The sequence below is a fragment of the Mustelus asterias genome, chromosome 14, assembly GCF_964213995.1.
Source record: "Mustelus asterias chromosome 14, sMusAst1.hap1.1, whole genome shotgun sequence".
Lineage (NCBI taxonomy): Eukaryota > Metazoa > Chordata > Chondrichthyes > Carcharhiniformes > Triakidae > Mustelus > Mustelus asterias.
Genome location: NC_135814.1, coordinates 59,153,364 through 59,168,542, shown reverse-complemented (window position 1 = coordinate 59,168,542; position 15,179 = coordinate 59,153,364). Strand labels below are relative to the sequence as shown.

General features: G+C 42.6%; 1 protein-coding gene across 1 annotated transcript in view; it reads left to right on the top strand.

The window, feature by feature from the left end:
• The window catches only part of pde11a (phosphodiesterase 11a), a 362,109-nt gene that overhangs the window by 286,587 nt on the left and 60,343 nt on the right, over nucleotides 1-15,179 (top strand). The window contains exons 17-18 of the mRNA XM_078229219.1: nucleotides 6,297-6,360; nucleotides 14,266-14,340. Of these exons, the coding sequence (XP_078085345.1) occupies nucleotides 6,297-6,360; nucleotides 14,266-14,340 (139 nt within the window). The remainder of the gene's footprint in view (nucleotides 1-6,296; nucleotides 6,361-14,265; nucleotides 14,341-15,179) is intronic.

The following is a 15,179-nucleotide window of genomic DNA, read 5'->3' as shown; positions in this document are numbered from 1 at the left end:
TTTTTTATTCAAGTAAGGATGGACGTTTTGGCTCTATTATACTAAGATAGAAGACTCCACTATTGTATATGGCTTTCACACTGTTAATTCTGACCTTGAAGATAAACATAAGTTTTAAGTGTAATCAACTTCAATCTTGTTTGAATTGCATTTACATCAGGATCATTACCAGTTGCTCAATCAGGATTTTCTACTTACCGTACATTTAATACTTTAATTCCTAAAACTAAAATATATTCTAAAATATATAAACCATGAAGCATATTTTTGCAACACCAGGTGACAATTGCTGTAAACTTTTATGCTGCTGTATGGCAGGGTTATTTGCTCATGCTCCTGTCCAGAACACGTCTGCACATCATGCCTACAGTGAGAACCATACTTCCATAAGGAACATCATAGAGCACGCCATCCACATCCTTAAATTGTCTGCTGTCCAACGTGCTCTGGAGGAACCTTGTGGTACTCAGCTGAGCAAGTATCAAGATTTTTGGTAGTGCACTGCGCAACCTGGCCATTACCAGTAGGTGTAGGAACACAAAGTGGAAGGGAGGCTACATCATAGGCAGCCACTTTCACTCCATGCTCACCACAATCAAGCAATGCATTAGTTATATGAGTAGCCTTAATGACACTTCCCATTCATAAAGTCTCAAACTTTTTACCTTTCCTCTATCATTGATATCACAGAATCTTCTTTCTGGCAGCACAAAGAAAAACCTGAGAAAAGGCACTAATCCACTTCTGTAAATGCAATCATGACGTAGTACGTGAAACATTAATCATCCTTGTGCAGTCCTTTAGTGTGTGTCATCTGTGTGCCTTTGCCTATCGCAGTGCCCCTATGAGGGACTTCCCCAGAAGCTGCTGTGTGGGTGAGGAAAGGCTGTTGACCTTCAGTTGAAGAGACTGCAGGTGGTTATGATGGGCCTAAAGAAGGACTGGCTTCAAACTTTGCCACCTCAGCCCAATATCAACAATCTGAGCTGACTGGCAAGGGTAGGAGGAAAATGCTGCCATTTTAAGAAAAGACAGCAGGATTGCATTCCATAAAGCCACTGCCACTCTCCAGGTCAGCAACTCCTTTGGAAGCTCCTTTGAACATTGGTATCACCAACCATGATGGCAGCTTCTTGAGCTTCCACTGCATCACTCAGACCTTTGTTGGAAGCTGTTTGTGCTGCAATAGAAGCTATGAGATTGGACATCAGACATGCATCCTGGTGGGGTCCACCGGCATCCTGATAGAGGTGGCCACCCACTCCATGTTGGACAACTCCATCTTGTACAATGCCCTGTGTCAAATCAGTGCTGGAGTCCTACAACCTCCTTGACATTGAGCACAGCCTTTCTGACAGGCTTCCCAGTCTACCAAGCGTATTGTTATATGCACCCACAGCTTTCTTTTGTAGCCTGCCCCATCAAAGCCCTTATTCCACTCCTCTGCAAAACTTGAGTGTCAGTCTTCACCCTCCACTGAGTTGGCAGCCGTTTTTTGCCTTTTTCCTCCCCCTCCCTCACCCCTGCACATTTGTTTTTGGCGCTTCTCATGCAGATCCCTCCTTTATCCAAATTGCAAAGATATGCACCGTCAGTCTCTGGGCTGGTGCCTGCTAGTGGAAGATCGAGTAATCATTCCTCTTCATCTTCACTGTCATATTCCTCTTCATCTTCTGACTGGGAAGGTTCCAGTTCTTAGTTATCTGAAATGCAAAAGGGACAATGTTAGGTTGTGGTGAGGGAAAAGGAGAAAAGAGGAATTGTGCACTTATATCATCTGCAAATTGTGAGTCAGAAGAAATAGTGGGCTGAGGATGAAGTGGAAAGAGAAGAAAGTTTATTTATGTGGATTTCCTCATCGGCGACCCTTCCTGTGTTCATAGCCTCTGTGATTTCCCTTCTCATGATCCCCAGCACCATGTACTCCAAGGAAGTCAAAGTGTACTTGGCCCCCCTCAGTTCTTTCCTGCTGCCTGTCTTTGTGCGCCAGCCTATCCTTCAAGATTGAGGGAATTGCTTCAGTTATTTCTACAGGTACTTGAATAGGAAAAGAGTAACTAAAGCTCATGTATGTCCTCTACAGAGTGAGTCTGGGGTTTTGCTCAAGGAAAAAAAGAAATGGCAGAACAGATATTTTGTGTCTGTCTTCACGATAGAGGAGTTAAATACTGGGACCAGTGACTGCACAGACAACAGATGCATCTTCCAAAATTCCTTAAATTCTGGAAATGTTCCAGGGAATTGGAAAATTGCTACTGTAACACCTTTATTCAAAAGAAGACAGAGGCAAAAAGCAGGAAACTATAGGCCAGTTAGTCTAACATCTGTCACAGGGAAAATAGAAAAATCGATTATTAAATAGGTTATAAAGGATATTTAGATAATCACGATCTGTACAGAGTTAGGTTAGACTAGGCAGAGCCAACATGGCTTTGTGAAAGGAAAATAATTTTTTGACAAAGTTACATGGAGTGGTGCAGTGGTTAACACTGCTGCCTCACAGCGCCAGGTACTGGGGTTCGATTCCCGGCTCGGGTCGCTGTCTGTGTGAAGTTTGCATGTTCTCCCCATGTCTGCGTGGGTTTCCTCTGGGTGCTCCAGTTTCCTCCCACAGTACGAAAAACATGCTAGTGAGGTAAATTCTCCCTCAGTGTGCCCAAACAGGCACGGGAGTGTGGCGACTAGGGGATTTTCACAGTAACTTCATTGCAGTGTTAATGTAAGCCTGCTTGTGACATTAATGAATAAGCTTTCATTCAAGGTGGATAAAAAGGAACCAATAGATGTGGTCAATTATGTGGTGAACTTGGATTTCCAAACAACACTTAATAAGGTAGTGGGGAAAATTCTTGAATCCATTATCAAGGACTTTATAGCAGAGCATTTAGAAAGCAGTGGCAGGATCAGAGAGAGCCAGCATGGATTTATGAAGGGGAAATCATGCTTGACAAATCTGTTGGAATTCTTTGAAGATATAACTAGTAGAATTGACAAGGGGGAACCAGTAGATGTGGCATATTTGGACTTTCAGAAAGCGTTTGCCAAAGTCCAGCACAAGAGATTATCTTGCAAGATTAAAGTGCATTGGATTGGGGGAAGTGTATTGAGATGGATAGAAAACTGGTTGGCAGAGAGGAAACAAAGAGTAGGAATTAATGGGTGCTTTTCAAATTGGCAGGCAGTAACTAGTGGGGTGCCACAGGGATCGGTGCTGGGACGCCAGCTATTCATATACATGAATGATTTGGATGAAGGAACAAAATGTAACATCTCAAAGTTTGCAGATGATACCAAGTTGGGTGGGAGGGTGAACTGTGATGCGGATGCAGAGATCCTTCAGAATGACCTGGACAGGTTGGGTGAGTGGGCAAATCAATGGCAGATGCAGTATAATTTGGATAAATGTGAGGTTATTCACTTCAGAAACAAAAACAAGAAGGCAGACTACTACCTGAATGGCTGTAAATTGTGCAGCGGGATCTGGGTGTCCTTGTGCACCAGTCACTGAAGGTAAGCATGCAGGTGCAGCAGGTGGTAAAGAAGGCAAATGGCATGTTGGCCTTCATTGCGAGAGGTTTTGAGTACAGGAGCTGGGATGTGTTGTTGCAATTATACAGGGCCTTGGTAAGGCTGCACCTAGAGTATTGTGTGCAGTTTTGGTCTCCTTTTCTGAGGAAGGATGTTCTTGCTCTTGAGGGAGTGTTTTTAGCGAAGGTTTACCAGGCTGATTCCGGGGATGGCGGGAGTGATGTATGAGGAGAGATTGACTAGATTAGGATTGTTTACGCTGGAGTTCAGATGAATGAGGGGGAATCTCATTGAGACTTATAAAATTCTAACAGGACTAGACAGGGTAGATGCAGGGAGGATATTCCCGATGGTGGGGGAGTCCAGAACCAGGTGTCACAATCTGAGGATTCAGGGTAGACCATTTAGGACAGAGGTGAGGAGACATTTCTTCACCCAAAGAGTGGTGAGCCTATGGAATTCATTACCACAGGAAGTAGTTGATGCCAGAACATTGAATGTATTCAAGAGGCGTCTGGACATAGCACTTGGGGCGAATGAGATCAAAATTATGGGGAGAAAGCAGGATTAGGCTTTTGAGTTGGATGATCAGCCATGATCGTAATAAATGGCAGAGCAGGCTCGAAGGGCCAAATGGCCTCCTCCTGCTCCTATCTTCTATGTTTCTATCGAGCATATGAAAGGTTACTACACAAGGTCAGGGCACATAGTGTAGGAGATAACATACCATCATGGATAAAGATTTGTTGGCTAACAGGAGTCAGAGAGGAGAGATAAATGAGTATTTTTCAGATTGGCAAACTGTACCTGGTGGAGTGCCACAAGAATCACTGCTGAGTCTTCAACTATTTACAAACTATATCAATGACTTTGATATAGGAAGCGAATATATGGTAACTAAATCTGCCAATGACATCAGGATATGTAAGAAAAGTAAGTTTTCAAGAGCAGGTGGAGAGTTTACAAAGGGATATAAAAAGGCTAAGAGAATGTGGAAAAAATTGGCAGATAGAGTATGAAGTGGGTCAATGCAAACTTGTTTTCTTTGGCATGAAGAATAGAAAAGCAGCATGTATTAGAAAGATTACAGATCTGAGTGGTACAGAGGTGTCCAGTTACATCAATGACAAAAATTTAGTATAAAGCTACAGAAAATAATTAGGAAAGCAAATTGACTGTTGGTATTTATTACAAGAGGAATGGGATATAAAAGGAGGGAAGTTTTACTACAGTTGTACAAAGCCTTGGTGAGACCACATCTGGAATACTGTTTACGGTTTTGGTCTCCAATGCTTTAGAAGCATTCAGAGAAAGTTTATTGGAATCATTCGTGGGATGAAGTGCTTACCTTATGAAGAAAGGTTGAACAGGTTGGGCCTATACCTATTGGAGGTTAGAAGAATGAGAGGTGATCTTATTGAAACGTATAAGATCCTGAGAGGACTTGATCGGGTGGATACCCAAAGGAATCTTAGTTGTCTTGTGGGGAAGACTAAAACTAGGGGCATAGTTTAAAATTAGAGGTTTCTTTTTTAAGACAGAGATGAAAAGAAGCATTTTCTCCCAAAGCGTTGTTGGTGTTTGGAATTCTCTTCCCCAGAAAGCAGAGGGGACTGGGTCTTTGAATTTATTTAAGGCAGAGATACAGATTTTTGTTAGTCAATGGAGTCGTGGGCTATGGAGGGCAGACAGGGAAGTGGAGCTGAGACATCTACCAGATCAGCCATGATTTTACTGAATGGTGGAGCAGCCTCGAAGGGCCAAATGGCTTACTCTTGCTCCTGCTATGTTTCTCTGTTCATTGAGTGTTGTGCAATATGTTTGGGCAATGTGTCATGACTAAATAGCTGCAGGCGTGACTGAACTGTGAATTGTGGGTGTGATGTTTGTGACAGTGCTAAGTATGCAAGAGTGAGTTAAAATTTATGAATTGAACAGAAAAACACTGATTGACAGAAGATTGTTGGCAGATTGGTAATGAGGGTGGAATGAATTAAGCAGTGGAAAAGGTTAATGGTGCAGTTGATAAGATATGCCATTTAAAGATGAATTCACTCACCTGTCAACACGTGTCAGATCATTAAACCTCTTCCTGCAGTACATCCATGTTCATGGAGCAATATCCTTGACGTGATTCTCTACATCTACATGTTCACTTTGTCTCCTGAACATATGTCTGGAGGGCTTTCTACTACCTTGTGGACAAAAGATGATGCTTCTCTTTGCACATCCACCTGGATGCAGTGCAGTGTCCAAAAACCTTGGTACTCGTTGTATTGGATTTCTGTCATTGTTACTTATCACAAAATTTTGAAGAAAAGTCCAATCACTTTTTGAAGCCAGAATGCACCTCCCCTCTAAGGGGGTACAGGCAGTTTTCAAGTAGCACTAGCCACTTGTAGTATCTGGGCAACTATCTGGGCCCTTTGCTGGTGCATGCAACCAATGAACAATGTGGGGAGCACTAGCTGCACACAGCAATTGCTTAATAGATCAAGCAGCACCAATTTAACATGGTACCTGAAACACAATGCATGGTTAACAGCACACCATGAACGCCACGTCCATTTTGGGGGATTAGCCAATTTCTCCCCTTTTGATTCATTACAAAAACAAATTTTAAATATGCATTCAAATTACCTGCTTCAATCCACAGGAAAAAGCTTTGGAGATCATTTTAAAAATACTTACTAATATATTCAGCTTCTGAATAAAGCTGTACAGATACGTAAGGAACCTGCTGATGGAAATGCATATTGTCATTGTAGGTCGATGCTGATGACTGCCTGTGACCTGGGGGCTGTAACTAAACCTTGGGAGATATCTAGACAGGTCAGCAAGTTGCATATGCATGGCCTTTTAAACTGGCTTATCTTTTAGCTGTTAACCATATCATCTAGTCATATTTGTAATTTAAAACTTTAAAAATGAATTAATACAGAATGTGTAAAATATGCTAATGAGAGAACTTGATGATCAGGAGTCTGTCCTTCATTAAAGACCATCTTTTGCTGTAAAATAAACACGAGAACCCAATAAATCAGGTTTCAATGCTACACTGAAACATCTCACTGCTGTGGAATATAATGAGGAATGCAGGGCAAACTGGTTGTTCGTCCCAGCCAAAACTATTTTAAAGGTAAGTGTCGAGGCACCTTTACAAAATAAGTATGGGAAGATTTAGAATGTTCAGTTTTTCTTTTGAAGGTGTATCTCTTTTACATACATATTTGTTTTAACTAACAGACAGCCCTTTGCGATTAGGTGTGGAAATATGTTCCATTGAGAAAGAGACACTTTATGAGAAGGATGCAACATCCGTGGCTAACTTAGAAAGTTAAGGATAGTATCAGTAGGGCAGCACAGTGGCAGTGGTTAGCAGTGTTGCCTCATACCACCAACCTTGGGTAACTGTCTGTGTGGAGTTTGCACGTTCTCCCTGTGTCTGCACGGGTTACCTCCAGTTTCCTCCCACAATCCAACAATGTGCAGGTTAGGTGGATTGGCCATGGTAAATTGCCCCTTAGTGTCCCGAGATGTGTAGGTTAGGGGGATTAGCAGGGTAAATACATGAAGTTGCTGGGATAGGGCCTGGGTGGAGTGCTCGGTCAGAGAGTTGATGCAGACCCGATGGACCGAATGGCCTCCTTCTGCACTGTAGGGATTCTATGATCAAGTTGAAAGAAAACGCATATAATACTGCAAAGATTAGTGGTAGGTCAGGAGATTGGACAAAATTTAGAAACCAGCAAAGAATGATCAGAGCAAATCGAAGGAGATATTAGAGTTGGAGAGAAAGATGGCCAGAAATATAATAACAGACAGCAAACGTTTCTACAAGTATATAATAAGGAAAAGATTCATCAAAGTGGGCATTGGTCCCTTATAGGATGAGACTAACGAATTAAAATGGGAAACAAGGAAAAGGAAGAAGCATTGAACAGATTTTTTTAATCAATCTTCACTGTCGAAGACACAAAAAACATCCCAATAGTTGAAAATCAACCGGATAAAGGAGAAAGAAACTTTAAAGGATTACAATCATTGTGCAAAAATTATTTGGAAAACTATTGGGACTAAAGGCTGACAGGTGCCCTAGGCTTGATGGCTTAATGCCTAAATGCACCTGATGCCTAAAAGGAATTGGCTGCAGAGTGTAATCTTCTCAACTTCCTTGGATTCTGAAATGATCCCAATGGATTGGAAAACCTCAAATCTAGCACCTCTATTCAGGAAAGGAAGGAGACAGGGAAGCAGCAAATTATAGACCAGTTGACCAAACATCCATCATCGGGAAAATGCTTGAATCCATTATTAAGATGATACTAGCAGGACCTTTTAATGTAAGAGAAATCATGTTTGACTAACTTATTGGAGCACTTTGAGGAAGTAATAATTAAGTTGCATAATAGGGAACCAGTAGATGTGGTGTATTTAGATTTTCAAAAGACATCAATAAGCCACATAAAAAATTACTACACAAGGTTTGAACTCAGGTGTTGGAGATAACATATTAGTATGATAGGTTGACTAACAGGAAAGTAGGTCATTTTCAGGTTGACACACTAAATAGTGGAGTGCCACAGGGATCAGTGCTGGCCTCAGCTAATTGTAATTTATATGAATGACATGGAAACTGTATAGTAGTAGCTAATTTGCAGATGACACAAAGGCAGGTGGAAAGTAAGTTGTGAAGGTAACATAAAGGCCGGAACTCTACCACCTTGCCCGCCACAGAATCGGCACGGGCGAGGGTCCGATAACAGAAATGACCGTTGACCTCGGGTGAGAATTTCCGGTCTCACCCGAGCAAGGCTGTAAAATCCCGCCCAGGGAGTCTGCAAAGAGATATAGATAGGTTGTTAGTGGGCAAAATATTCACAGTTTAAGAAAAATATGGAAGCTTGTCTGTAAGACTGTAGAAATCTGTGGTACAGAGGGATCTGGGTGTCCTTGTGTACATGAATGACATAAAGTTAGCATGCAGTTAGAGCAAGTGTTTGAGAAATGGAATGCATTCCAGGCAAATGGAATGGTAACCTTTACTGCAAGGAGAATGGAATGTATACAAAGATCGCAAAACATCACTAAACCTGTTCAAGGTTTTCATGAGACCTCATCTGGAGTCCTATGTACAGTTTTGGTTTCCTTACTTAAAGGAGGACATAATGTTGGAGAATTGTATGGAGAATTAGAAAATCAAAGTTAAAGGAGAGGGTAGAAGTGCAGGTTAATGATGAGGATTTTCAACTAGTTAAAGGAGCCGAGGGCACAGGAGAGGTTATTAAAGTTTCAAGACCATGTCTTAGAACAGAGAATATAGAAGGTGGCAGGAATCTAACCTCAGACAGCGCAAAAAATGTGACAAGTATGAGAAGGGAGGTGATCAATCCAGGACTGAGGGTGTTGTACCTAAATGCACGCAGTATACGGAACAAGGTAAATTAGCTTGTTGCGCATATTGAAATTGGCCGGTATAATGTTGTGGACGTCACAGAGACGTGGCTGCAACGGGATCAGGGTTGGGATCTAAATATCCAAGGATATATCTGGTCGAAAGGACAGGTGGATGGGCAAAGGGGGTGGGGTTGCATTGTTAGTAAGGAATGAATCAGAAGGCATAGAATCTCTGTGGGTAACATTGAGGAATCGCAAAGGTAAAAAGACCCTGATGGGAGTTATGGACAGGCCATGATTGTATGACGGAGCAGACTCAATGGGTCGAGTGGCCTAATTCTGCTTCTATGTTTTATGGTCTTATAATTGCATTGGAAGCAGTTCGAAAAGGCTCATAATTCAGGAAAGAATGAGCAGGTAGATCTGTACTTATTAGAACAATGAAAGATGATCTCATTGAATCATATAAGATCCTGAGGGGACATGACATCGTGGATGCTGGGATTATGTTTCCTCTTGTGTCTAAAACTGGGGGGCTAAAAGTAAACATTCACCCACTTAATATGGGATGAGGAAATTTTTCTCTCAAGGTCCTTTTTATTTGTTCATGGAATGGGGGTATTGCTGGCAAGGCCAGGATTTATTGTCCATCCTTAATTACCCTTGAAGGTGGTGGTAAGCCAACGTCTTGAACTGTTGCAATCCAAGTGGTGTAGGTACACCCACAGTGTTGTTAGGGAAGGAGTTCCAGGAGTTTGACCCAGCAACAGTGAACAAACAGCGATATAGTTTCAAGTCAGGATGCTATGTGATCTGGAAGTGGTGGTATTCCCATGCATCTGAGCTCTTGTCCTAGGTGGTAGAGGTCGCAGGTTTGGAAGGTGCTGTTGAAGCCTTGATGAGTTGCTGCAGTGCATCTTGTAGATGGTACATACTGTTGCCACTGTGCATCAGTGATGGAGGAAGTGAATGTAGAAGTTGCTGGATGAAGTGCCAATCAAATGGGCTGCTTTGTCCTGGATGGTGTTGAGTTTCTTGGGTTTTGTGGGAGTCACATCCACACAGGCAAGTGGAGTTGTGCTTGAAGATAGTGGACAGGCTTTGGGGAGTCAGGAAGTGAGTTACTTGCCACAGGTTCCTGGACTCTGACCTGCTCTTGTGGCCACAGTATTTATATAGTTAGTCCAGTTCAGTTTCTGGACAATTGTAACACCTAGGATATTGATAGTGGGGAATTCAGTGATGGTAATGCCATTAAATGTCAAGTGGAAATGGTTAGACTCTTCCTTGTTGGAGATGGTCATTGCTTAGGACTTTGTGGCATGAATGTTACTTGCCACTTGTCAGCCCAAGCTTGGATATTGTCCAGGTCTTGTTGCATTTGAACATAGAATCCCTACAGAAGAATGAGGCCATTTGGCCCATCAACTCTGTACTGACTCTCCAAAAGAATATCGACGTGGGTTTGGCATTGTTTCCGGTGTCTAGATTGATGGTCTGATGGTCTGTTCAATTTCATTCTTTTTTGTAAACTTTTTACTAGTTTGATACAGCTGAGTGGCTTGCTCGGCCAATTCACAGAGCAACCATGTTAGACTTTAGAGTTCCCTTCCCCAGAAAACAGGGGAGGCTGGGTCATTGAATATATATATTCAAGGCTGAGTAAGACAGATTTTTGATTGACAAGGGAATCAACGATTATGGAGAGACAGACAGGAAAGTGGATTTAAGACCACAATCAGAACTGTCATGATCTTAACGAATAGTTGAGCATGCTTGAGGGTCCAAATTGCCTATTCCTTATGATTTTATAACCCCGATGTTTGCAGAAAATATATTTTTAGCAACTTAGTTACCAGGATAAGCCTTTAAGAATGAACTTAAGTTCTCCATAAGCTGCATTCAGATGCTATTGGGATAAATACCAACAAGGATAGTTTGGGCTTTGCTCCATTTTGTAATTTCTAAACAATTAGAACATAGAACATAGAACAGTACAGCACAGAACAGGCCCTTCGGCCCACGATGTTGTGCCGAGCTTTATCTGAAACCAAGATCAAGCTATCCCACTCCCTATCATCCTGGTGTGCTCCATGTGCCTATCCAATAACCGCTTAAATGTTTCTAAAGTGTCTGACTCCACTATCACTGCAGGCAGTCCATTCCACACCCCAACCACTCTCTGCGTAAAGAACCTACCTCTGATATCCGTCCTGTATCTCCCACCACGAACCCTATAGTTATGCCCCCTTGTAATAGCTCCATCCACCCGAGGAAATAGTCTTTGAACGTTCACTCTATCTATCCCCTTCATCATTTTATACACCTCTATTAAGTCTCCCCTCAGCCTCCTCCGCTCCAGAGAGAATAGCCCTAGCTCCCTCAACCTTTCCTCATATGACCTACCCTCCAAACCAGGCAGCATCCTGGTAAATCTCCTCTGCACTCCTTCCAGCGCTTCCACATCCTTCCTATAGTGAGGTGACCAGAACTGCACACAATATTCCAAATGTGGTCTCACCAAGGTCCTGTACAGTTGCAGCATAACCCCACGGCTCTTAAACTCCAACCCCCTGTTAATAAAAGCTAACACACTACAGGCCTTCTTCACAGCTCTATCCACTTGAGTGGCAACCTTTAGAGATCTGTGGATATGGACCCCAAGATCTCTCTGTTCCTCCACAGTCTTCAGAACCCTACCTTTGACCCTGTAATCCACATTTAAATTTGTCCTACCAAAATGAATCACCTCACATTTATCAGGGTTAAACTCCATTTGCCATTTTTCAGCCCAGCTTTGCATCCTATCTATGTCTCTTTGCAGCCTACAACAGCCCTCCACCTCATCCACTACTCCACCAATCTTGGTGTCATCAGCAAATTTACTGATCCACCCTTCAGCCCCCTCCTCTAAGTCATTAATAAAAATCACAAAGAGCAGAGGACCAAGCACTGATCCCTGCGGCACACCGCTAGCAACCTGCCTCCAATCCGAAAATTTTCCATCGACCACCACCCTCTGTCTTCGGTCAGACAGCCAGTTGCCTATCCAATCGGCCAACTTTCCCTCTATCCCACACCTCCTCACTTTCATCATAAGCCGACCATGGGGGACCTTATCAAACGCCTTACTAAAATCCATGTATATGACATCAACTGCCCTACCTTCATCAACACACTTAGTTACCTCCTCAAAAAATTCTATCAAATTTGTGAGGCACGACTTGCCCTTCACGAATCCGTGCTGACTATCTCGGATTAATCCGCATCTTTCTAAATGGTCGTAAATCCCATCCCTAAGGACCCTTTCCATCAATTTACCAACCACCGAAGTAAGACTAACCGGTCTATAATTACCAGGGTCATTTCTATTCCCTTTCTTAAACAGAGGAACAACATTCGCCATTCTCCAGTCCTCTGGCACCATCCCCGTGGACAGCGAGGACCCAAAGATCAACGCCAAAGGCTCTGCAATCTCATCCCTTGCCTCCCAAAGAATCCTAGGATACATTTCATCAGGCCCAGGGGACTTATCGACCTTCAGTTTATTCAAAACTGCCAAGACATCCTCCCTCCGAACATCTATTTCCTCCAGCCTATTAGCCTGTAACACCTTCTCTTCCTCAAAAACATGGCCCCTCTCCTTGGTGAACACTGAAGAAAAGTATTCATTCATCACCTCGCCTATCTCTACTGACTCCATACACAAGTTCCCACTACTGTCCTTGACCGGCCCTAACCTCACCCTGGTCATTCTTTTATTCCTCACATAAGAGTAAAAAGCCTTGGGGTTTTCCTTGATCCGACCCGCCAAGGACTTCTCATGTCCCCTCCTAGCTCTCCTAAGCCCCTTTTTCAGCTCATTCCTTGCTAACTTGTAACCCTCAATCGAGCCATCTGAACCTTGTTTCCTCATCCCGACATAAGCTTCCCTCTTCCTTTTCACAAGACATTCCACCTCTTTTGTGAACCATGGTTCCCTCACTCGGCCATTTCCTCCCTGCCTGACAGGAACATACCTATCAAGGACATCCAGTATTTGTTCCTTGAAAAAATTCCACTTTTCATTAGTTCCTTTCTCTGACAGTTTCTGTTCCCAACTTATGCCCCCTAATTCTTGCCTAATCGCATCATAATTACCCCTCCCCCAATTGTAAACCTTGCCCTGCCGTACGGCCCTATCCCTCTCCATTGCAATAACAAAAGACACCGAATTGTGGTCACTATCTCCAAATTACTCTCCCACAACCAAATCTAACACTTGGCCCGGTTCATTTCCCAGTACCAAATCCAATGTGGCCTCACCTCTAGTCGGCCCATCCACATATTGTGTCAGGAAACCCTCCCGCACACAGTGCACAAAAACTGCCCCATCCAAACTATTTGACCTACAAAGGTTCCAATCAATATTTGGAAAGTTAAAGTCCCCCATGACAACTACCCTGTGACCCCCACACATATCCATAATCTGCTTAGCAATTTCTTCCTCCACATCTCTATTACTATTTGGGGGCCTATAGTAAACTCCTAGCAACGTGACCGCTCCTTTCCTATTTCTAACTTCAGCCCATATTACCTCAGTGTGCAGATCCCCCACGAAGTGCCTTTCCGCAGCCGTTAAACTATCCTTGATTAACAATGCCACTCCTCCACCTCTTTTACCAGCTTCCCTACACTTAGTGAAACATCTATACCCCGGAACGTCCAACAACCATTCCTGTCCTTGTTCTACCCACGTCTCCGTAATGGCCACAACATCGTAGTCCCAAGTACCAATCCACGCCCCAAGTTCATCTACCTTGTTCCGGATGCTCCTTGCATTGAAGTAGACACACTTCAACCCAATTATTTTCTTTTATCCTCCCCCACAGCCCAGCCTCTTAATATCAACTTACTTTCCACTGAGACTTTTCTTTACATGTAGGGAATTCAAACTTCAATTTTGTCATCTGAAGTGTTCACATTTTATGAACAGCTGGCTGGTCGTGTGATAGAGGAGAACCTTTGCAGTTTGGTGTGGGAAGCTAAATTTTCAGTTCTTTTATAGTGTAGAGAGTACAGTTTTGTGTGCTACCACGCCCATTGTGAAGGTAGAAATTCCCCTCTCGTGGTTCAATTTTCAGAACTATCAAAATTCTTGTATACATTTTAATGAATGTCACATGACTCGAAATGCAATAGTACATTTACTAAAATCTGTTCAATGCTGTTCATTCATAATGATTAGCTAAGGTATTGACAAAAGGGAATTGCAAGATCTAACAATGGAGAATCAAAAGTAATATTGAAAGCTGATGAGAAAGCATTCTCTCCTTACAGAAATCTCTGATCCTCTTGCAGGTAGCAGAACTGGTTACTAGTGAATTCTTTGAACAAGGAGACAGGGAAAGATCGGAGCTGAAACTCACTCCTTCAGTAAGTGAAAGTCCATTTCTTGCACAAGTCCAACAGTTCCATAACTTATGTTCAAATCAGACAATGTGGTCCAAACTGTGATAATCACTTGAACATTTATTGTCTTTTTCCAACCAATGCAAAAATGCACACATGTTCAATTGTAGTAACCACAAATTAAGGATTTTAAAAATACTTTTCCAATTTGCTTTATATATTTCCATCATTTGCAGCTAATATACGAAGATCTAAGCTACCTCTTCAGACACTAGAAACTTGTACTTCATTCTCGATATTGCTGAAATAGTTATGAACCTTGGCCTGGAAATTGGAACATGGCTGAATTAGGGCACATGTTACTCATAACTAGAGGCAGGATGTCTATGGACAATTAGTCCATCAGCGTATTTTATTATGGGCAAAGTGCAGGAGCCAGCTTAACGGTCCAAGAAAGCATGAAGTTCCGGCCAGTTCAGACACCCCTCTGAGTCCTCTGGAGAGTCCAGAATAGAGGGCAGGAGCTATAGACAATCAGGAATATGTAAACGGTGGCCTTCAGTGAGCTGTGAATTTAATGTGAAACTATGGAGAGTGCTCCTATTCATCCCAGCTCCATAACAGAGTAACTATAAAAATGTAAAAGGAAGCTTTTTAAGAGTTGCTAGTTTGGCTGCACCATGCACAGTGCACGCTATTGTCTTTTATAAGCAAATTTTGTAAAGTGACCCTCAAACAGGCATTAGACCCTTTACTTGCATTTGCAAAAACTTAACATGTCTATAGTGCCTTTAACACTATATGGACTTCAGCAAAGCGTTCGATAAGGTCCCCCATGCAAGACTTCTTGAGAAAGTGAGAGG